Source organism: Antedon mediterranea, chromosome 2 (genome assembly GCF_964355755.1).
Source record: "Antedon mediterranea chromosome 2, ecAntMedi1.1, whole genome shotgun sequence".
Classification (NCBI taxonomy): Eukaryota; Metazoa; Echinodermata; class Crinoidea; order Comatulida; family Antedonidae; genus Antedon; species Antedon mediterranea.
Window position 1 is genome coordinate 15,214,451 of NC_092671.1, and position 25,538 is coordinate 15,239,988.

At 31.0% G+C, this 25,538-nt stretch overlaps 1 protein-coding gene across 2 annotated transcripts in view; it reads right to left on the reverse strand.

Annotated features, from left to right (window-relative positions):
- Positions 1 to 958: 958 nt before the first annotated feature.
- The window catches only part of LOC140040541 (uncharacterized), a 46,657-nt gene continuing 22,077 nt past the window's right edge, over positions 959 to 25,538 (reverse strand). For both annotated transcript variants that reach the window (XM_072086558.1, XM_072086557.1), the window contains 8 exons: positions 14,596 to 14,721; positions 10,924 to 11,093; positions 9,889 to 9,931; positions 8,511 to 8,668; positions 7,418 to 7,609; positions 5,806 to 7,105; positions 5,052 to 5,131; positions 959 to 3,459 (listed from right to left, as the gene is read on the reverse strand). In XM_072086558.1, coding sequence (XP_071942659.1) covers positions 3,396 to 3,459; positions 5,052 to 5,131; positions 5,806 to 7,105; positions 7,418 to 7,609; positions 8,511 to 8,668; positions 9,889 to 9,931; positions 10,924 to 11,093; positions 14,596 to 14,721 — 2,133 coding nt within the window. In that variant the 3' untranslated portion in view covers positions 959 to 3,395. The remainder of the gene's footprint in view (positions 3,460 to 5,051; positions 5,132 to 5,805; positions 7,106 to 7,417; positions 7,610 to 8,510; positions 8,669 to 9,888; positions 9,932 to 10,923; positions 11,094 to 14,595; positions 14,722 to 25,538) is intronic.

Below are 25,538 nucleotides of genomic sequence, written 5' to 3' on the forward strand. Positions count from 1 at the left end.
GAAAGTTAATGTCAAATTTAAATGTTTAGAGGGTAATAAATACATCAAATATTTAATTTCATTAAAAGAACAAGGGTGAGGGAAACAAAAATCACATACGGTAAATTACAACCTATCATTCAAAATAGGTCTGTCGCGTAGGAAATGTTATTCAACAATTTAAATAACACAATTGTGGGATTAGAGCCTATACATGTTTGGCTATCAGGAAGAGCATCATGACATTACCTACCATCAGAGAAAATAAAATACTGTTGTTTGGTTGTATACAAGAACATATATACATAAGTCAATATACATAAGCCTAATACAAGGTTAGACCTAGCTATGTAGTTGGTAATAATATACCTATAAAAGTGTTGGTAGCAGAATTCTCTCATAGTCTATCACATGGTTGGAGTGTTAATCGTTGAGCAAAACGATAAAATTGCATCGTCATTTATTTCACCAATTTATTACCTATATTAAATGACATGTTTGACTAAGTACCTATCACCAGGACCGGACAGGAGGAAATAATTGACCAACAGAGTGACATATGATGAAGAAACAATGAATAGACAGAATGATGACAACCTTTTTTCAAAACAAAACTCCAATATAGGCCGTGACAAGTTTTTTAACAAGATAATCATTTGGGATCTAAAGACAACGTAGCCAATATATACGATATATATATAGACACATCAGGCACAGAATACATTCTAAACCGCCCGGTGATTTACTGAAATTTAATTCGAATTAAATTGGCCTTACTTTTGTATATAACCAGAGGTTTTACACTGAAACAACGATTTACGAAGATGACGCGGTAGGTTATATAAAAAAGGGCAACCGCAACTCAGACTCCTCAAGTTCAATGATGATGAAGATGATAGTAGGTTAATGGTAATCATATCAATCTATCATCTAAATGTAAATCTTGATAGAGATAACATTCATTGATGAATGACGTTGGGTTGCGGTGTCTATATCAACCACGGTACTACAAGTACTGATGGAAACACGCATTAGGGCATGGTTGAATATGACGACAGAGGCCACCATTATGAGTCGTTGAAACAAGCTGTGGACAATTGCTTGACAGTTGTAAATGTTACGTATATGGTTTGTGGTTCAAACACGTCCTTCAACTCATCTAGGAAGGAGGCTACGATGAATTCAGCAAAGAAGTTAACTCTGTCATGGAAAAAACAGGTTTTTTTGCCTGTTAAGGTTACTTTGGAAATTCTCAATGGGCTTTGTCGAGTTTTTCGCACCTGTTATACACGACACAACAGGCCAGAATCAGGCTTCCTGTCTGATCTGATAAATAAAAATATATAGTTGAGAGAAAATGACCTAAGAGTCAAAGCGAAACAAGCGCACTGCGTATCGTTAAAACACTTTACGGACCTGCGGCAACACTTTAGTTAATTATATTTTGTTAGTTTTTCCGGATTTCAAACTGACAACGGAGTTCATCAAGAAAGATTAGTGTTCGCACGAGCAACACGTGTCAATTAAAACTTAATTAATACCTTTCCAAAATCGAACATGTTTATTGTCCATCAAAAAAAACTTGGAGCATTTAACTAGATGATGATATGATTTTTGATACAAGAGACTATGTTTTCTAAATAGCATATTACTCTCAGATAATACATATATATTGAACACACTAAGAATATAATTCTAAAACATCGGTACAATAAAGAAAGATACTGACTTTAAGAACATCGATTGGATGTCTGATAATATCATAAGCGATAATAATAAATTTGAAGAGGTTTTTTTCATATCTGGCTATGTTCCAAGGAGATAGAGAACACTGTCCTAGTTAAACTTAAAGTGAACTTACTACTAAACCATCTCTGTTATACATTACTAACATTTAAGGTCACATATAGACATGTGATAAGACTGACACTCAATTGACTGAATAATTCTGTATGAGCTGTGAATGCTAGAAAATAGTTGCCGCCTGACACGGGTATTAGCCTATCCCCTTTAACATCGAATTTGGTATGGGATTGGGGAAGTCATAGGCATATAAAGCGTAAACCAAAAAGATGGTATTCACACAATACATGCTTAATATTTCTAGGTACCTCGATAGATAGAAATAAAGCTCAGAAAACATAACACACATTTAGTATATAAATCCAAAGGCAAATTACTGATAAAATGACAATGCTGTGGGTATCAGTGGCTGGATCTCAATGGAGATACAAAATAAAAGCGAAAAGCTAAATCAAAACGAGAAGTAAAACAGCAAGAAAAGTTAGCATTTAGTATATATAAATATAAAATGTATATTAAATATGAAATTAATTTTCAGAAATTCTATTAAACGAAAAAGGAAAATATATAAATATGAATAATACATTTTCTAAGTTGCTTTGCTCGACTGTTTTATTTGTAACTTTAAACTTTCATTTTTATACCGATTTGCAGACAGACTTTCTCATGGGATTTTATCATTCAATATAGATTATCATTCAAATAAAATAAAACAATATTGTAAATACTGTTATTCATATATCAACAAACATAAATATTTTACATAAAAGTTTTCCACTAACTTTTTGTTCTAATATTCAAATAATAATTATAAAATTACAGCGCATCCTAATATCCCAACATTAGCGACTTTTTTACAATGTCTCCTATGCCGTGTTTCTGCAGCTAAACAAATTAACTGATAATTAACCGATAAAAATCTTGTGTTGTGATTGGCCACTTGGTTGGTCGTTAATGTCTGATCATATGCACTTTATTTGTTATTAGTTTTCTGATTGGTTCAAAACTTAACCGATAATTTTGATATAGATGCAGAAACACGGCACTAGAGAGAAGAACTCCAATTAAGAGACCCGCTCCATTAAGAGATACATTCCAATAAAATACTGTATACCAAAAAATAAAAGATACCCTAACATTCTCCTTCTATAAACACTAAAGAAATTGAAGGTAACATGCATGCAACATCCTTAGATTTAACTTCATGTACATCCTAAAATTAAAGATACCCTGCAATTACAGATCAATTTTCTGTGGCTGAGATCTGCACAGCTTTATAAGTATTAAAAGACTGATTCTAAAAATACTAAAATATATCAAAACTGCAGTAAAATCCTATATGTACTTTATAATATGTTATATATGCATATAGATAGTATAAAATAAAATAGCAGAATAAAAACTAACTTTGTAATCACTATTGCTGTACTACATATGTTATAATAGACTCAATATTCATAATTCATTTACACTATTAACATATAATACTGCTTATAATATATTTTATTATACATAAATATTTTCTAACTTACGTATATACATATAATACATTTTAATAAGTTATTAATAAATAATACTATATTGGTTTACTTCGCTTAAAGGTGTTTTTTTGTTCACAGGTAACTTTCATGTTTTTCTTTATGTTTTTTCTCAACTTCTTCATCAGAACTATCATACCTGAAAGACATTAGTAAATTTATATATTAAATCAAAAAATAGATATTACTTATTACTTTCATATGAAATCATATTTAGTATCAATTAAAAGCAGCCAGAATGCGTACAGTAAATTTCAATATACAAGTCGAAATATCTAATGTTAAAAATTGTGTCCGATTGTTATATTTCTCATTATACACATTAAATTAAATCAATCTGATTTTGCATTTTTATTGCAACTGTGTAAATTATGTAAATTTAACATAATACTTTATATAACATTTTACCTTTTTGAATTATTCTTGGCATCATTGTCACAATCAATCAAAACATTAAAAATTGATGATAAAAAGACGTCTTCTTTCAATTAAATATTTTAATAGTTTTTTCTCGTTTCTTTTTCTTAATAAAAATTAACCACCCAGAACCACACAGAAAAGTATAGTAGATACAATTGTAGTACCATTTTATATACTAGAAAACCTAATAATTGAATTTAAGAAAACCATTAAAAACAAACGTTAAACAACCCAAAAAGGACATTTAAAAAAAAAAAAAAAAAGAACCACCATATCAGAAATAACTAATATAGACTTACTGAAAAATATTTAAAAATCCTTATAAAGGTTTAAACTGTAATAAATTAAAATATTTTGAATTCATTTAATATTTAAAAAAATATACATATATTATTGTTATTGCACAAAACAAACAAACAATCAATTCTTCATAATTATTATATTATTATTATCAGCTTTTTTACTATTGAAATAAATTCTGAAATACTTTTTTAATGAGCCGGTTTTATAACACACAAGTGTCTTGCCATTTGATTGGTTGATGCATCACATGCTATTCATTACTTGTACTATACACATTTTGTGCAAAGCGAGGAAGGCGACGTTTGCGATTCGAAAAACCAACCTGTTGTGCGCAGTATTTAATGCTTAACCCAGTGGCCAAATTCCGAATATTTTGTTCTGGGCCTTGGGTCTAGCCTTAGCAAATCACAGTAGATATGAAAACAAATAATATATCATATACAGATAATAAAATATTTTGTGTTAGTGGAATGGATGGATTTGTCATGGCGAAAAGTATATCCATTGTAATCATAATCATTTATTTTGTATAACAATTTCTTATTGTACTTTATTACATATCATGGGAAAAAATCTAAATGACTTGAGTAATGTTATTGAATCAGTTTCCCCACCTAAAACCAAATCAATACAGCGTCATGTTTTAAATTGTTCAGATACGATACAGTTCACAGTTCCAATTATTTAACACATTAAAACCAGGTTATAAGTCTTTTGGGATTTCGAAAATTACCGCAAACACATTTTTCTTTCTCTTGCTTTGAGATTGTTGGTACGTGAGATACCTGATTGTGCGTAGGCATTAATTACATGTTCTTTGTGACTTCAATTAAGTTTGTTAGTCACCCTCATGCGATGAGTCGCACTCGTCTAGTGAGTCATGCTCGTCCTCGATTCCAACCTGCTTTAGATAAATTTCAACTTATTTCCTGCTTCACACTTTTACATATTTTTTTTTCTGGGGGAAAAAAAGTTGTTTTAAAACTACATGATGTATCACACACTTACCAGGCTCTTGAATGTGTGTCGTCTGAAGCGGTCTCATTCCACGTCGAGTCCATATCACCGAAATCACCAACTTCATCTGTCTGTAAATGATAGATTGTAAATCATGATTAAATGATACAGAACTGCAATGCATTTTCAACATTTTATTCAACTAAATCTGGATGAATTGTTTGTACAGTAGAAGCAAGAGACACACACAGGACCCAATAAAGTTTTCCCTTAATAGGAGTGTCTCTTGAATAGGGGTACTGGCTGTAGTGTAAAATATATACTGTATGTGACCCCCCATTACGCATTTCCCCCCAATTAGGGGTTCTAATGTATTCCTATGCTAAGGCCATGTGACTAATTACAGTTTACAATATCTAAATTATATTGTCAATAATCAAAGATAAAAGCCATCTAAATTCAATAGACATGTTGAAATTTTAAATTAAAATAACTATTTTCTTGCAATCAATTCTAAAGAATTTGTAGGGATCCGCAATTTTTCTTGATTCAATTGGCATTAACAAATTTAATTACAAAAAAGCACCAGGAAAAGAAAATAATTAAATTAATATATTAGGAAATGGATAACAAAATATACAGGTAAAGTTTATACTATCTATTTAAGTGATAACGGTTTTGTTTAATTTAACAACATTTCCGAAAATAATAATCAATGTCAACTCCACCCTTTACGTTCATTTCCTATTGTCATATCTATTCACATTAAACCATTGTCAGCCTATTTATGAGTAATAAGTCTTACCATTCCGTTAGCAATTCTTAGATTATCTTGCAAAAGTTGGCCATTTGGTCTAATCTTGCGCGGAGGAATATTCGCTTTCTGAACCGGTTTTGTTCGCATAACCGAAGAACTTGGTTTCTCTATACATCTATCAAATTTAGATTTCATTTCTGTGTTTCTTTGTTCAAATTCTTTTTCTTGTTGTTTATAGAATAAGTTGTGATCATTCATGGATTCTCGTTCTTTATATAATGACTTTTCATCAATAGCGAATGTAATGTGTTTATTTTTCCCCTTTTTTCTTTGTTCACCCGGTGGAGTTAAGATTCCAGATCGCATGTGTTTTTCCGTGTTACCGTTAGTTACAGGTACATCACATGATATTTTACTATCAGTAATTGTGTCCAATAATTCATGATGTTCTTCAACAACTGTTGACAACATTGTTTCCCCATCAATATCTATTTTAATCATTTTTCTTTGCTGTGGTTTTGTTGTCTGAACTTGTCGTAAATAATCTGGCATTTGCTTTAATGCGGCATACTTATTGGCAGGTAGATGCCGTGAGAAGATACGATGTAAATTTTCTGTACTATTTTCAATTTTTTCGACAATAGGTGAAGGCCTTGATTTCTTGTAGACATCTTTTAATGATGTTGAAACGGCAGGTGAATCGTTTAAGCTGGCATGACTTGAAATAATCTGTGACTGTCTGGATCCAGAAATACTACCATTAGGAGTAGTCTTAGTTCTATTGTAACTTGACTGGCTCGCTAATTCGTGCGTTATTGAATCGTGATCTGAATCCAATGGCACCATATCACCATTCACTACTTTACAATGTCCATCTTCTGATTTCTTCGCAAAATAAGTACGTAATCTTTCTCCTCTCATCTCAGACTTTGAGACCTTTGGTCCGAGGCCTAGCGAGCTGGAAGAGCTACCACTTGATTGAGGAGAATGAACTGGTTTTTTCACTATAGTTGCGGTTTTTGCTTCAATTTTTTTAGAAGATCCTGAGTAGAATTTATCATGAGAAGCAAACTCATCACCATTTTGAGCTGTAGGTAATTGTGTTTGGAGCTTAAATTTCACATAACAACCTGAATTAATGTTTTGCTTTCGATCACAATCTTCGTATATACTTCTTGAAATAGAGGAAGATGGTGGTGAGCTTTGAGTAGAGCAAAGAGTAGAACTTTGAGTATTAGTTAAGAGACTGTTCTCTGATGATGGTTTCATGCCCCATGCCCTCTTATCTTCATCTGTCTTGGCAGAAGTCACTTTAAGTATTTGCAGGCTAACGTCTTTCAACTTACTCCTGGAAAATATTAATATTGATGACAATACATTTCAATATAAATAATATTATGCAATTATTAATAAAATAGCAAAGCTAATAATCAATATAAAGTAGTCCTATATATAAAAATCAATTAAAACATTTTTTTAAATAGTGAGTGACGTAATTCTAAACAAACACAATACAGTACTATAATTGAATAATTAAGTATTTATTAATGAATTACGGTAATTACCTAATCACCAACAAACGATAAAATTAACACTTTCTATTTACAAGAATAGTATCAATAATGAACACATAGCCTGAATATAACATTGACCTAAATACCTCAACAGGTTCATTGGCTGGTGGGGCTCATCAGACGACACAGTAGGTCGTTGATAAGGCTCTTGAATACGTTGAATGGTGTTTTCAATCTTTTGTAACTCACTGCCCTCTGGACTTCGTCGATTACTGCACTCATTCACCAAACAATCGCAAACGTCGTTCAACAAATCAGCTTTCTCTTTCGCTTGGGCACTACGAATGTAAACATCGGTTGAAGTGATAAGTTAAAATCATTGGTTTCTCTACTTGATTGTCCGCAACGAAGTATCATTAAAAAAAATGCTATTTTGACATTCCTATGAGATTTTATTGGATATGTTAAGAATCCCAGGTGGCCAATACAAAGGGAAATTGAAAGTATGTTTGTAATTTAAATAGCTCGGAATTTCTCCTGTCCACCTGTGTATTGGGTTAAGTATTTCAGGAATGCGTGATTTGAAGAGTTTCCTGAAATGGGTGATTGAGACACCTGGCTCTTGCTTCTGAGTTATCAAACCAAGTATTTTTGTATTTGTACCAGTGAAACTTCCTCAACAAACTATGCCTCATATTTAATGTCACGATGACCTTGAAATAGTTGAAAGTATGTACTTTCTAGGAGGTGAATTCATTTCCAAATCATTGAACTACTTTATAATTAAATGATAAGATTAAATAATAGCTTTCCATTTCAAAGTGTTTAGTTAATGCATACTAATAGACTACAAATATAGTAGCATGTATTTTAAACAGGCAATTTACAGTAATCAAATGAAAGTTTTTATTTTTTAATATTTTAATCTGAAAAGAATTATTCAATGTAAAGTCATGTGGAATATATTTTTTATTTTGTTTAAATGGTGAATAAACACTAGTTGAGTCAGGTTTGCGGTACACTACATGTTTTTTAAAAAGAAAATAAAAATAGAGAAATTTTCAACATAACTTTCCTTTTTGAAAACACATATACTGTAAATCGTATTTCATTAATTTTGAATTTGTTTTTCTATTTGTTGTTTATTTATTTTATTGTTGTTTTGTAATGGTTTCCTATAATCAACAATCAAGTATTGAAATTAACATAATTGTGAATAACTATTTTGAATAAACTCACCTGGAATTTGAATCTTTGTCTTTGCTTTGTAAATGCATCATATCAAGTTTTTTAATCAGCATACTCGTTAGACTTTTATATTCTGCTCTAACTTCATCAACTTTCTTCATCAAATCTGTCTTTTGCATCTGAATCAAACCATCTGTACAAGTAACAGCCTAGAAAATAAATTAATACATTTAAGAAAATCTAAATAAAACCTATACACAATATAGTAATTGTATTATATAATTTCAGATTTTGTTTAGACAATAAATATATCTTAATTTAAGAAAACTTTTATGTCCAATATAATAGCAATCACCACAGAAATGTATAGTTTTATCTACCTCTTGTACTTTATAATTGTAGATTTTAAAATCTAAATATGAATTTTCTATTTCATTGGCTAGATAGAATCTTGAAGTATAACACATATACAAGAAGAGACAACATGCACCATAATAGATAGAGACATCTTTTTATCTTTATTTAATTTACGTCATAATTATGTAAACCACATGTTTATTATCATATTTGCTAATAATTGACATTTATGATTGATTTTAGCAGCATATTCATCAATCAATCAAAAAAGGAGTGATAGATTTGTTCAATGTCTGTTGCGTGTAAGGCGCAGTGACACAAGGGGCTATCACTTCACCGTCCTAATTCTTTTAAAATTATGCGTAGTTTTCAGTTTAAATGTTTGAATTTCAAAATTGAGAGTTTTAAATATATGAATTTTATTACAATGTCAATCATTTTATGTGTCATCTAAATCATATATTTAAATCATGGTTATTATTAATAGTAAATAAACCTCATGTAATTTTGTTTTTAATGTACACAAGCCGCGAATTGGGTACACTGGACCTACAGTGTATAACACTACAAAACGCTTTGAAACAGCCATGTTGATTTTTGTTACGTCCAGTGGTTAATGTTACATTATTGGTTGGTTGTTACGTTAGTGGGTGATACAACCCCAAGCAGATTACAACCTGCTTCAAACTGCCTTCTGGACTACTAGTGTCAGTAAATCATACAAAGAGATAGAAGAACCCTGTATCTCTAAATATGACAGAAGAACCAATACTAAGTTTCAAACAAGAGGCAACATGTGTTTGTTTTAGACTACTGTAAGTCCAAGTCTGATTTAGAATGCCAACACCAATGGTGTCTCTAAAGCGTGGTTCCCACTAGCGACGCAACACAAGGACGTAACGCAACGCAAGTGAATTGACCAATCACAAGCGATGGCTTATTCGCTTGTGATTGCTAACTGTCTATAACTTCCCTTGTCATTGGTTAAAACGCTTGCGTTCTAGTGGGAACCAAGCTTTAAATAGAGGTTCTATTGTAAATATCTTAATGATGATACATAAGAGGTTCTTACGTCATCTAATCTGGACTTCAACACAGTGTTCTCTTGCTCAATCCTGTTGAGGAAAAAATACATATCTTTAACCATGTCATAATTATATTGACTTGCTTGAATATATTTTGCTGTTTAATGATTGAGGCGGTAATAAATATTACAATGACACTACAGGCAGCATTTATTTGAGTAACACACTGAGAAGTACTTATTTATTTTAGTGGTGGTCCCACATTACTTGACATGGTTATTCTAAAAAAAGTTATGTTAAAATTAAGAAAGCACAAAAATTATAAACGTTTTTTAATAGAATATTCTATTAAAAGTTATGTTTATAAAAAAATAATTGTTGATTATATTATTATAATACTTATTTGTCAGAAGCACTTTTGTGAAAGGTAAAACTTTTACCTTTTTTACAGCACTAACCAAACGATCAAATTTTCTCGTAGGGAGGATTGTCATGTGACAATAAATCATATCTTTTTCACTCTACTTTTTAACTTAAGATTCATAAAAGAGAGATTCATCGGAAAGGGAGGGATCACACTGTCAAGTAAATGCATGAATTAGCAATCACAAAGATTAATTATTAAATTAGGTAAGTTCAAGTTCAAGTTCAGATTTATTGATCCACCTAAGTCCAGGTCAACACCTACTGTAGATATCCTACCCTGGGGCTGAGGAAACACAAACACCAAATTGATTTAACAACTTGTGATAAGAAATGCAACAGGTTACTGAATAATACAATAATATTGATTAAATAAAGTTATTCTAGGATTAGAAATTTATTTTTAGCTAAGCTTTTAAGATAAGCAGTAAAAATAATATTTGTTTTTTAATGCTTTCAAGTGAAACAAACTTAAGTTATCACAAGAGAATTAGAAGGTTCCCCCCATGCATTGGGTTCGTTTTAAAGTTTGATTTTATTCATCTTTATTTTTTTGGCCAAAAATACATCTTTAAGAGATTTAAAAAATCAATTTATGAAAAATGTGATGTTTTACTTCAAAGGATTATGAAATACATTAAAAATGTAAGTTAACATACTCTCTTAGCTCCCGCTGAAGACGAACAACCTGATCTGACAGTGTAGAACATGCTTCAACAACGACCAAAAACTGAGCACATGATGAAAATCCATGCTTAAGAGCCAGTGTACAAGGTGTTTGTTGCTTTTTGTTTAATAATGTTATATCTTGATTATACTCAACCAATGTCTATAAATAGAAAAAAATAACTGTTCTAAAAAAAAACTCATCACTCATGACTATATCTATACATGTATAGAAGGTTCTCATTTTGAATACTGGGAGGACAGCTTTTCTCATTCACACAGATTTTAGAATGTCTTCTATGCATTTATATACACATATATAATCTACATGGTAGACTTGATCCAGATCATGAATAAGAGTGCTTGATACAGAAGTAGAGCAATATAAATAAAAAATCCAGACTCAGGCCTAACACCTGAAGATTGAGCAGGTACTTTTATCTCTCTCATGAAACAGTCTGTAGTGTTAATAAATATGTTCAAATATTAACCTGAGTCTTGATTTTTCATTTATACACATAATATATATATATAAATCCAAAGGCAAATTACTGAAATGAAAAAATGACAATGCTGTGGGTATCAGTGGCTGGATCTCAATGGAGATACAAATGAAACATGCAAAAAGCTAAAACAAAACAATAAAATAAAGCAGTTAAAAATAAATTGCGAAGCTTTCGGACAACATTAGCCCTTTCTCAGTGTAAGTGAGAGTACTTGATTCAATTTTTTTATACACAATCTAAAATTATAATAAATTTTAAAAGGAATATATTAAATGTTTTTTATATATTTTTTTCAATACTGTATGTCATCAAATATCCTATGTTTTTTTATTTGCTTATCTTACATGTCATTTATTGTATCATCATGTTTTTATATCTAGCCCATGTGCACCGAGTATTCAGTTTACAAATTTAAATGGGAATGATACAGATGGGACAAGATATTACATTCAAAAGTTCAAAAAAGGAACACATTCCAACTTCCTTTCAAGTCATATTACAAAAAAAAAAATTGCATAAACTAACTTACAGCCAATCATGACAGAATTGTATGTGACCTCCATGAGGTCAAGTGCAAAAAACACCTTTTATTTCCCTCTTTCCCTTCTGCCGAACTATGAAAGGCGCCAAAAGAATCCTAGTACTCAAATATCAACTATAGACATCTGATAAATACCAGCGCAACAGCTGGCTTTTTTCAATTTTAATCTTTTTTTTTTTCTTTAAAAAAAAAATCAAATTTACATTTTTATTTTAACCGTTATTGATCCTGTGGGAATTGGACAGGAAAATAGTAAACTTGTATTTGATTACAAAAGTCAGGGGTTAGATCACATTTGATTAAAAATGTGATAATCATATCTTATATTTAAAGGATATATTCCTACTTAAAAATATCGAAAAATATAAGGTTCTATTAAAATTTGTGAAAATTAAAACCATATCAAAGGTATAGTCTCTAATTAAAGAAAGATACTGAGTTTCATAAAAAATCAATACTTAACTTAACTCTGCTAAATACATGTTAGGTTATAAAAATAACATTTTGGATATTAAATACAGATTTGAAAAATTGAAATTATAATTTAGACTGTATGTCAACCAAAACATTTTTCGGAATCATTTGGCAACATTTTGGGGAGATATCGTATGTCTAATAATATGAAAAAAAATGCTCTCCCTTTAATATAAATAGGTAATTCCTTCGGTGGTACTAGTCAGAGGAAATACTACTAAAATTTATAAGAGGTGCTGTCTATCTACATTATCATTATGTATGGATACATATTTTCTTGATAAAAACTAGCAAAAAGTTCCACAATCACTGTCAACATTTAGTAAAAACATAGGTATTTTGATCTACTATGAAAAATTGTTTGTCAAAAATTCCAATTTGCAATCTTTATGTATAATCTTTATATAATTGTAGTGGCAGTAGCTTGAATTAAACATGTTTGCTTATATCAATCCAATTGTTCTTTTTCCTTGTGGAGTCATGGCCAAAGCACAAGAATACCTGCTTTAACACTATGAAAATCTAGTATTAGTAATTTAAAAAAAACATCAAATGAGTTCTCACATCTTAGTCTTTTGGTTCTCTTCATGAGATCCTTTAGAAAAGGAATCACTGTTTGCAATGCACACACATTTTTCCAACAAGGGAAAACATAATCCAAATCAAATTTACTTAAATAGGTTCCACTTTTGTGTTGAAATCAACAACAGGCAACAGACATTTAAATTTAGTTTTTTTTTCTTCAAGAAAACTGTTTTAAATTATTGAATCATAAATCCCATTAGACTATATTTCTGGGTCGACAAAATATTCTTTAAAGAACTGCTAATGTACAATATCAAGAAATAAATTTAAGTTAGCAGGTCGAGAAAAACTTTAAATTTTATTCAGAATAATAATAAATCCCTGTAGGTATTATTCTGGGTCAATAAGTCAAAAGTGGCTACACATTAGTTACGTTTAGTATCAAACGAGAGGGACTACGTGAAAACTACACAATTGGGTGTAAAAGACATAAATGCGCATGCTCGCAACATGAGACAAAATCATGAGACTACCGATGTGTTCAAATACAGCATAGCTGTTAACAAGTCTATTAAGTAATTAAAGTTTCAGAATTTACACAGATGTTTGAATTCTATTGTTCTTGGTCTGTGCCATGTTGTTTTATAAAAAAGTATATCTAAAATTGAAGTAAATAACAAATTTTAATATAATGATTATGAAACAATGGTTTCTAGCCTGTTCATCTATGTTTGGTCCACAATCTTTTAGTTAAGACAAGGGATCTGTCTAATTCATTTAATCATATTTGCCAAAATCGTTTTTAACTTTTCCTAAACCAGATCTAGCCTGTCATCGGTATGCTGTTTTGCTAGGCTGAATAAGTTTTTCTATTGAGCTTCTTTCTATGGGCTTCTAATATTATTAGTGTTTTACTTTGTCCATAGTTACTGTAGCCATCTATCATCTTTACCATTTATCATTATACATTCATCAATTAATGTAGAGGGTTCATCTATTACGACACCTGACATTGTTTTGCTCTTCATAATTTTAATCTTTTTACTGTGTAAAGTGTTTTGACGATATTTCAATATTCATGTGTATTTTTTTAATGTATATCAACTGATATCAACAGCCCAAGATAGGAACCAGAGAACTAAACCCATAGTTTTTAAGAATTAAACTTTTTTTAGTTTGAGTACAATTTGTTACAAAAGGACATCAAAAAATTGCAAAAATATCAATGAACAAAATAAAAATTCCTGGCAACTTCTACTTTGAAAATCTAAGTGACAGCAGCCATGAATGAGAACACCGTATGCCATGATCCCCTCAAAGAAGGATACAGGAAAAGATGTCTGGATATGCTTACTTCCTGTCCCCTTCCACTAGGTTCTTGAGGTATCTCAGCTGTTGATGGCAAACAAATGACTGACATCTTATTAAATTGGAAAAGATTGTTGATGACTGTGAAAACATTGGTGTCCCCCCGAGATCTACAACTAATCGTGTGGATTAGTAACAGATTTAAATCGTGCTGGTCTAAATAAAGAAGCGGAATTAGTTTGATAATTCAGTATCAAGGATGATATTAACTGATATTGAAAAAGTGTGAATATAGGTATTGGTAGACTGACCTGGACGCAGGGTAGATGACCATACTTTGCGGAGAGATGGGCTGGTGTGTTACCTTTGTTATCTAACACATCAAGAGGAAGATCCTCATTAAGCATGTATGACAGCAACCACCTTAAGCATGATTCCTGAAAATAGAAAAAAAAGTGAAATTTTATTACCTATTAAAATAAAAACGTTAGAATTAAATTACAAAATAAATATTTAAGTTTGAAGGTTTCCATTTCTAACAGTTGGAAAAGGTTACAAGATGCATGTTGGCAAAATTTAATTTAATGTGTCATGTTTCAAAAGATCATGTTAAACAACTGACGTGTTAACCATATAGTCAAGTTAAACGTTACGACAAAATGATAATCTTTTTAGATTATCTTAATGCATTATCTGAAATATATCTTTCACATAGATCCTGCAGAAGCACCTGTTGAACAGACACTATTAATCTGGTGAACCTCAGAAGCCTCGGGGTTCTTATTCTGGCGATGGTCATGCAAAATAATGTGTCATCAGTATAGGATAAAACAATTGTTAAAACTAGAAATATAACTACTATTAAATACAACTAGAACCTCTCTTTTGGGACACCCCTATTCAGGGAACAGGCCTATCAAGAGAAAACTAGGGTAATATAACACTATACACCTCTATTAAGGAGAAACTAATCTAAAATAATGCATTGTCTGTCTAGGATCTGAATATAAGTTTCATTTCAATTTATTTGAAAGGTTTCTGAATACATATATATATGAAGTAATCTCAGTTCATCTTGTATCGTTTTATTAATATATTTATGTACAGTATATATAGTTGGCCTATGATCATGGAGCCTGTTTCTGTTGCAAATGTAGGGTAATGCGTTTAAGAGCTTCGGCTCATTGCATACCCGTTTTGTATCAAATACGTTTTCCGTTCATTATGATTTAGATTACACTTATAGAAATATTCTTGTGAAAGAAATACTGTATATATATATATATTCTGTTGATACAAATAAATGGTACGTAGTACCGCGAATGATGAAATGACGCAAAACAAGGTATAAACATACAGTTTAAAATACTATATTTTGAGCTTCCCCATTTCTGCTAATAACTTCTTGGATGATCTGATATGATTTTTTTCTTCCAAAACTGCAATTCTTGAACCAGAAGGCTGTTTGATGTATAGTATCTTTTCTTTTTGAATGGTAGTTTTTATGGACTATTCTTAGTCTGCTTGTTTTGGGGACAAGTCCACGCAAAATTTGCCTTAATTCCATTTGAAATTGTTTTATAAACTTTGGTGTCCCTTTTGAGTTCTTGGCTTTCCAATCAACCACCACACAAAAAATCCAGCAAACCTATCAACCAACAACTCAAGCAATCAACCAACCTATCAATTCTAGTAGTTTATCACTCAACCAACCACCCAGATAATAGTTTAACTGCACTAATAACTCGTCACAATGTATCACTTATTGGTTCTGTAAATTGTGTGTCCATGAAAAAGTAGGGGTTATCATGACTCAACAGAAAAGCCTTGTTGGTTCTATACATGAGTAACAAACTGGTATTGTCGTGAGGTGATTAGCTCAACCATCGTATTAGTTGTACCAATTTTATTGAGATTATTACTAATTGATTATATCAAGGATATCATTTAGATACAAGTTGTGGTAATAATCATGAATGTTAAGGTTTAAAGAGCTTGAGCTATTGATTCATAATTAAACACTAACCACTATCAATCACCTATAGTAGAACACAGCTCAAACTAAAGGCCATCTTTTGAGTTTTACTTCACCTGGGATACATGGAGTTTTTAATTGGAAGTGTCTTTAGAAGGAGGGGGAGCATGCTATAGCCTAAAAATTACCATTTTCATTGTAATTTACAAAATTTAGGGATGAACACCTAATATAATTACACATTGTTAGCACTACAGCATGCTGAACCAATAAGAATAAAAGACAGACAGGAAAGTCCCTTTCTCTCAATAACAGAGTGTTATGAAAGTGAAATTATTACTGGCAAGTATCCATGTTAATTTTTTGTTTGTATTACAAAATTAAATTACAATACACTTACACTTCTTGCCCTCACAAAATTTTGGATGGAAGGGTTGAGAGGGGGCAGGTGTACGTGTAGGCCCTGTGTATCAGGCATTTATTAATAAAATGTTGAGTTTGCATATGACAAATTTTACAGTTGATGATTGAAGGTTATGCGGTATTTGACGATGATCAATCCATCAACACCGATGCAACTTAATATCCCTACAGTGTATGAATCACCAAAGTTGACAACCCCATCACCTTCAACAACCTCTAAGTGATATTTGGCAGAGTACTCTCCACTGTTTGTTTCCTTTGAGGACCTCGCCTTAACGATCACTACCTCCGTAAATAAACCTTAACAAGGTAGCATGACATGGCTACATGAGACAGTCGTGGAGCACGAGTTAATTGGAAATCCATCGGTGTGTACACAGGGTTTTACAGTTCAAGGTCAAAACATATCATCTTGTTCCCACTACCATTGTAGCCTACTCATTGTTTACCGTACCCATCTGATTCATATGATTAAGATGTTGATAGGTATCTCTCAATTCCCACGTACAGGTCATGTGACCTTATAGGGTTGTTCGGTAACCACATTTATGATGACTATGACCTGATAAGTTATTGATGAGTTATAGAGTATAATCTAATTAATAATATTAGTATAGTGATTATCATAAATAATACATTGACAATCTATTGTCAATGTTTTTTTTATCTGAGCAAACACCCAGCACCATTTCTGTACCTGAACAATACACATAAACGATAAAGAAAAGAATAAGACCTTAAAGTAAGTCTCAATTAAAATTATTAAAGGTACTTCTTCCTTCCATTTATGAGAATTTATTTATTCCAGTACATAGGCCCGTTGGCATAATATAATAGACTATAACTTTTTTCAAAAGGAAAGTAGACGTATTTTCCTAAATTTTAAAGTAAAGTTTGCAATCTAAAAGTAGTAAACATAGCTTGTTAATAGAAGGATAAACATGTATGAATCTCAAGGTACTTAAGGAGCTGTTTTGTCATGATAAAAACCGTGATTACAAACAGATTTAAAGATAACACCATGCACAAGCATGTCAACCACCAAGCTTAATATGCCTTTCATATGAAATTCTACATTAGTATCTAGAAAAGAAAAAAAACCTGTTAAATTCATGTATATTCAGAAACCTGTGGCACCGTATTTCAAGATAATTGTAGGTTAAAATCAATCATCGGGTTTTTCAATTCAGTTTCGGTTTGTGTACATGCTACAAAGAAACAGCAATTTACACTAGTTTGGGTCACAGAAAATTAGGTTAAACTTGAATCTACATGAAACACACTAAAGCAATTTATTTATACAGTCCTACACATTTGTGATTTGGCAAATCTGGATATTACAAATAAATTTATTTATTGCTAAAGCTTGGTTCCCACTAGAACGCAAGTGTTTTAACCAATGACAAGCGAAGTTATAGACAGTTAGCAATCACAAGCGAATAAGCCATCGCTTGTGATTGGTCAATGCACTTGCGTTGCGTTACGTCGTTGTGTTGCGTCGCTAGTGGGAACCACGCTTTAGTATTTTCTTGCCTACCATTGCATATTGTTAAATTATGGGTACATTTTGTGTAAACTTAATATTGAAAATATACATAATATGGTACACGTAATGTCTCAAATATACATATTTCTATTAAACTATAAACATGTACTGAATAAAAAAATTAGATAATTTATAAAAAATCACGCCTCTCATCTGTTTCATATAAATGTTGACCTCAATAAAAAAAAGTTTGAACTAATTAAATCAACTAATATGTTATGCTTCATCCAATTTTTATCAACTATATAACTTATGTTATTTTATACTAAAGTCAATTTTCTTTTACAAAATTGTTAAATTTTATATATTATGACAGGCTATGGGCCTAAAATCTAAACATTTGTGACAAATATTTTATCAAATGGGTAATATTATTCTGAACGATAACACGGAGTCGGGGAAGCGTACAAACCCCGGACAACACCAGGTGCCGATCGTTGCGGTGCGTCTGGGGATATAATAGCATATGTTGTGTCACTAGAATTGCAATAGCGGACAGGTGCTTGCTTCAATTCTACAAGTCATTGCGATAATCTTCTGACTCACATTCATACAATAAAATTTATGAAAAATTTAATATTGTAGACTTTTATAGTACTAATTTCTATGCTGTAGGAAGCAATGAAGTTTAATATAAAATAAACGTAGACCATTTAGTACCGTATGATGTTAAAATTAACCATGGTATAATAGGAGGATACACAATGAAATTCATTTTAAAGTACAGTACTACAACAATTATCAAATGCAAGATCTGAAATCAGACACATAGTTGTCAATAACTTCTAAAGACTGAAAATTCAGAATAAGGGTAAATTTGAATTTTGTTTGTTTTCTAAAACCTGGCTTGTATTTTTAAATAACTTTAAATATGTTCTTATAACTTTTATAATAAAAATATTTTTAAATAGATAAACCTAAAATAAAGTTAAAACTTGTAAATATTATAGTTATAAAAGCTTTCCACACTTATATAATTAGTTGTACTATTTCTATTTGCTGGAGAAATACAAACTTAAATCAGTTTATTTTAAATAATAAAAAGAAATGTTCAGTGTGATCTTCAAAAGACAAGCAGCATGTCTTCAATTATAAGTACTAAATAAAGTGAATTTGTAAAAAGAATTTATTTAATAGTTGGCAAAAAGGATATGAAGTAATTCCGCATTAGTTTAATGGATTGGGGCAAAGCACTTGGGAGGCAGGGGGAGGATATGATAAATTGCAAGGGAGTAATAGCAAGTAGTTATTGAGTGGAGCCATGGGGACGCAAACATAGATAGATATAAGCTAGGTAAAAACGGGATTAGTGAAGAGAATAGCAATTTGTTATATTGAAAGAAAATAAAGAAAACGATTTCAATGAATGGCATTACATAAATGCAACAGTTTATAACTTGTTATTCCTTGATACAAGCAATTCAAAATGCTTTTGTAAATTTCTTTTGTTGCGTTTTGAAAAAATGCGTATTAAATTTTGTGGCATACCAAAAAAAAAAGAGAAGAATGAGTAATATTTTAATGTAGAAAAAAATTATGAGATCAAACTTTCTGAAAAACAAAGAAATAGAAAATGTACCCTTGGCATTGAGACACTGTACTCCTAATAACCTTTCCCTGTTGATGAAAAATACCAACAATTTGGGTTCAAGCTCGAAAAACCCATAATTGGTTGTAGAAAACACCAAAAAAAGTCACAAAATCAGGGTACAAACCCCTGTTACAAGTCTTCAATATGATCCGATATGACCCAGATACACCTTGAAATTGAAACATTCAATTATTTTTTGTGAATTTAGGTTAAAATGAAACCAGATGAGCTTAAAACATCACATTTTGACAAGATCATTGCAATAATACCGGTAATTGGAGTCAAATTTGCGTTGATCCTTGTGGTTTGGAGGGCATAATGTGACTAAAACATCAGGAAAGACCCAGCTATTACCCACGTTTTTCTGTTACTAATTTCTCAGATTTGTTTCCATTCATGTTGTTCTAGGTATAAAATGTTCTAAATAAAAGAGTACTGAATGCTTGTTTTTTTTTGTCTCACTATTCAACTAGATTCCTAAAAATGCACATACTTGGGATGGTCCAGAAATGTCTGCTTTTCCAATGTATTGTTATTATTTATCATCATACTTTATACCACTGCCACTGATTACTTACAGTATATGAATATCTTTTAAATATATCACTTCAAATTTTAATTTTATGCAAGTAACAATCATTATATTACATTTATTATAGGCTTTTCAATATCCATTTGATAAAACTAAAATTCAAAATACAGTATTTACGTATAGAATGATATATCATTTTACACATAAGAGTCAATACATTTCTACATATACATTGAATCTGGATAGAGTTCACTATACGGGAAGTAGTTTGTGAGTCAGTCAAACATATTACAGTACACAACACAGAAAGAAGTTGATATCCCTACGGTATGGTGGGCCTAGAAAAAAAACATATTACTACCGACAATTGTTGGTCAGGTTTGTATGAAGAAGTCAGGCCTTGAAAATATGATTTAACATAGGTTTATATATATGAAGATGAGTTTCTTAAAACTAATAGCAGTGATGCGAACAGTGGTCCGGAGCAGATATTTATATTAGGCATACAAAACAAAGAAACAAACAGAGCCAAATAAGGACAAGTAGTGTATTAGCATAAATCAATTTGCTGTGAGATGACCAATTGTGTAAAATATAAGATGAAAAGAGAAGATAAGATGGAAGAGCCTAAAATCCACGTGAAAATTTGCATTTTTTAAGTTATATAGTAGTATAGTAATTTTATTAAGTTGCATACATTATGTCTTGATCATAATATAATGCTTAGTTATCTGGGAAAATGCACAATGGATTATAATAAAACTTTAAATAACTGTTAAAAAAGTGAGTGAGGATAGAGGCCTTTTCTCTATTTGGTTCTAAACCAAAAATCATGTTTTCTTCAAACTCTACACGAATCACCTACCATGTCTAATCTTCACCAATCAGATTAAAGTATTGGGCAATATTGATCAATGATAGTAATGAAATTGCACAACAGCTTATAATAAAACTTTAAATAACTGTTTAAAAGTGAGTGAGAATCATGTTTTCTTCAAACTCTCCACACGAATCACTTAGGTCTAATCTTCACCAATCAGATTAAAGTATTAGGCAATATTGATCAATAATAACAATGTATGGCATTTGTTGTTTTCATCAGGTGCATTAATCTATCATGTACATCAGTATCAACAATCATTAATGAATTAGCTATACTTGATCAATTCTAGCAATGAGCCAGCTAAACAACAATGAAAAAGACATGTTGGGCCTAGATAAAAAGACCTTTCAGCAATAAGCTCATGAGCTCCCTGTGGAAAAGATAATGTGAGCCTAGAAATATGAACTTGGAAAGCTATGGACTGGCGGAATCCCAATGGACAAGTCAATGTGAGTTTACAAAATGAGGATTTACATTTCCAGCTGGGTCCCAAATGGAAACCACACTGTGGACCTAGAAAGTGTGGACTTGTATTCTAACCATCTGGCTCCCAATAGACAAGGCCTACATCCCTATTGATAAAATCTGCCAACTTTTCACAGATTCTACAGTTTTAGTTTATTATAACGTTTAATTCATCACTATATAAACCTTCAATCTTGTTGGCTATCAATCACAGTCACTGGACTTGAGCCAACACGTCAAGACATGTTAAAGGAAATGTTTAAAACAATTTAAACATAACTGTACATGTAATATTAAATTAGAAATATGATGTTATATTACTTGCCTAAAAATGAACCTAAATCTGGTTAGATTTTTAGCCGTTACTTTCCTAAGATGCATTATACAATGTGAGTAAAAAAAGGATATAATTTGATTATCGTTTTAATATGTAGAAGTTCAAACATCTACTTTTAATCCAATTAACTGTATTAGAACCCCTTAAGAGGTTGGCCATGGTATTAAAACATCATCATTTCATCTTGTTTATTTCTTGATTTTTGTTTAAAATGTTGTTTGCAAAAGTGTTTGTTACATTCTGTATTAACCCCTTGTTTTTTAGGATTTTCACTGGGGGTACAGTACATTAATCCTACCCATATACCATCTATTTCAATATTAGTGAAATGCATTTGAATAATAAAACGAAAATAAACGCTTTTACTATTAGATAAATATATGCCATTGATATCTAAAATACGAGTATTGACCAACTTGATTGAAAGGGCTGTGATGATTAACAGTAAAAAGGTCTGGAGCTACAGATTGCATTACCTCTGCTGTATTGAAAGAGTTAAAACAGACTAGACATCGATATTGGTAGAGGTCAGGATGGGGAGGGAGACAGGAAGGAGATTAATAATGGTATCTTGTATACTATGTGTGAAAACACTGCTCAAACAACACACTCAAGATTAGTCTATAAGTTTGCGGTCACATGTGATTATTCTATATGTCCGTGTTGATAAACGTTAACTGTATGGATACCTTTATTAGAAACTAAGCTAGTGTGCTGTTAAACTTATTGACCAGACAGAAAACGTTTGGTTTTAATTTATGAAAATTATGGCTATATAGTATCCATATGTTGACAACATTGAGACAATAACGTTTTAATATCTAAAATTATGACCAATTAAGAATAGGTCAGGTTTAAAGGATATTTTTGAAATGTCTCCCTAAACCAAAACAAAATATCTACATTCACATAATTGGTTAAACATAGATGTATTGTTTTGTTAATATTAATTACAACTACAAAAATATAATAATTAATTATATCTCAACTGTAGGTTGTAACAGTATATATTTTATTTGTATCACCAACTGAATGACTCCTTTCAAGGATTAATAATAACAATTTATCAAGCTCGGTTTAAAGGGTCTTCATGCCAAAATGTTGGTGGTTTCATAATGGTTTGTCATTTTACAGGCATCAAGGTTGTGTTCCTTTGAACAGCTGTGGTCCCATGTTTAAGATCGAAATGTATGTCCTACTCTACCTTCATAACATACTCATGTGGGAGTTAGACCAGGTTATTGACCACTTTGAATGACCATTTCCATGCATCTTAACATTTGTTATTTGTGTATATCATTGCATATCAAATGCTATTGGAAGGGATAGTTGAAATATTAAGTGATAGAAAACAAAAGTTTACTTATAGTTTAAATTGTTGCATTATATTATATATTGTCCCTCAGAAAAAATAATTGTTTACATTTTTTTTAATGCTAATTTAATGTCACATAATAGTTATTAACTTTGACCAAAAAGTGTAAAAAAAAAATGATTTTACCTGAAAAAAACTGTAATTTAAAGGAAAAAATAGTCAAATTGGATGTCAGCCAATGGGTTTTTGGTTAAATTTAACCGTTTATTTTATTATTTTATAAGTGACTAACTGTGTTAAAACTACAAAATGGCCTATTCAAAGTCTGATTTTATTAATTTTCATTTTTCATGTTTTAGGGAACAATACATCTTTAATTCATCTATTTTTAAAAATTCATATTCAAATCAAGAGATGCAATTTTCAAAAAACAAAAACTTGTGGGGGTCAAAATACATTAAATAACTAGCAATGTTACCCGTCCCATAGCAGTTTTAAATGTAGTAAAACCTTCATTTGAAAATTTCAGTCATTTTCTCATGTGAATGGATGCATCCAATAACCAAACTTTACATGTACGAATGTTTTGCATACTTTATACCATACAATTATCATTACCAATGTTGGTTTTAACACTGAAAATAATGGGATCATTTGTATGCAAATGAGAAGACCACGTGCAGTTTATAATACAATCGTGTCAACATGTCTCATATCCTCTGTTTAATTTACAAAGTTAAATTAATTTCCCTGTAATGACCATCACAAACTTCGCTTCACCTTAGGTGTTGATGGTTTTTAACTTTCACCACGGTAAGTGGCAAAATATTTTTTCGTGACACATTCTTACGACAGCTCATATTATTAAAAATACAGCATGATTAAGCAACCAATTTCAGCCATTGTGATTGGTGTAAAAGTTCAAAGATTTGTTTTACAGATTGTCATGGTAAAAAAAATACCAGAAAAATAGTTAATTGAAAGCTAAACATGGGATTATAAATAATAACAATAAATAGAAATACAGTAATGTTGTTTTATAATGAATATGCATTTATATGTTTAAAAAAAACAGAAAAAATGTTCAGTATACTATGAATTTAAATGGGAAAAAAATGTATGGAACACTACTACCTTTTAGATAAATGGCACTATAATAAAGATGCTGACTATGGATTAGGTGGGACGTTTTTCACAAAAATTTAAAACAATGGTGGCACTAGGATTTGTCTAAAATGAAAGGCAAAAAATTAATAAACTCTAAATAATCTTCCGAACGAATGTGCAATACTGGGGGTACAGCAAAAGAAGCTGTAATGACATCATAAGACCGGATGTAACGTTACATACACATCAATAACCTCGCTACCAAATACGGCTATACGGTACCATTTTCGAGATGTGATATGGCTGCATCCGTTTTGAAATTAAAAATTCCGGCTCTATAGCTTTGAGGACATGTCCCTGTAGTATATTCATGCCAAATCCCAGATTTATTACTACAACGAATAAGAGAGGAGTAGTACTTTATTAATCGCACTTTTTACTCAATAGTGTCCAGATGGAAGAGAAGATGAGAGAGTCCTAGTAAAAACTACCTATACCTACATTGAATGAATATTCATAAATCTACATTAACCAATTTTTTTTAAATATGGAATTCTGAAAAAATAAAGGCGTAGAGTTTGAAATGTAGAATAAGTTGAAAATTTGATCAAACACCTCAAGTACACCTGACGTGTCCTCCGTGACCCCATATTACTAAGTTGTTCCGGTTTGATCAAATCATATGTAAGTCCCTTGTGAGTCACACATGCATAAACACTTCATCTATCATCTTCATTTTGTTGCAAACAAGACAGACACAGTCTAAGTTTTGTTTTTAAAATCACAAAATGTTACATGATTCATAATGCACATGATTATAAAAAAAATAATGGTTAATTTTCATAATTGTATTCATACCTGTTATAGACAATAACATTGGAGATGATTTAGTTTATAATGAGTTTTTAATGATGATTATAATATTGACAAAGATAATGACGATAACAATTATTATTTTGAATTAAAAATAAAACCTTGTTCACACCGTCTAGAAAAACTATGATGTTAATACACACACTGGGTGTCACCACATGCGTTTTATATATTTTTCCAGGCGATGTGAAAAGGGTAAAATATATG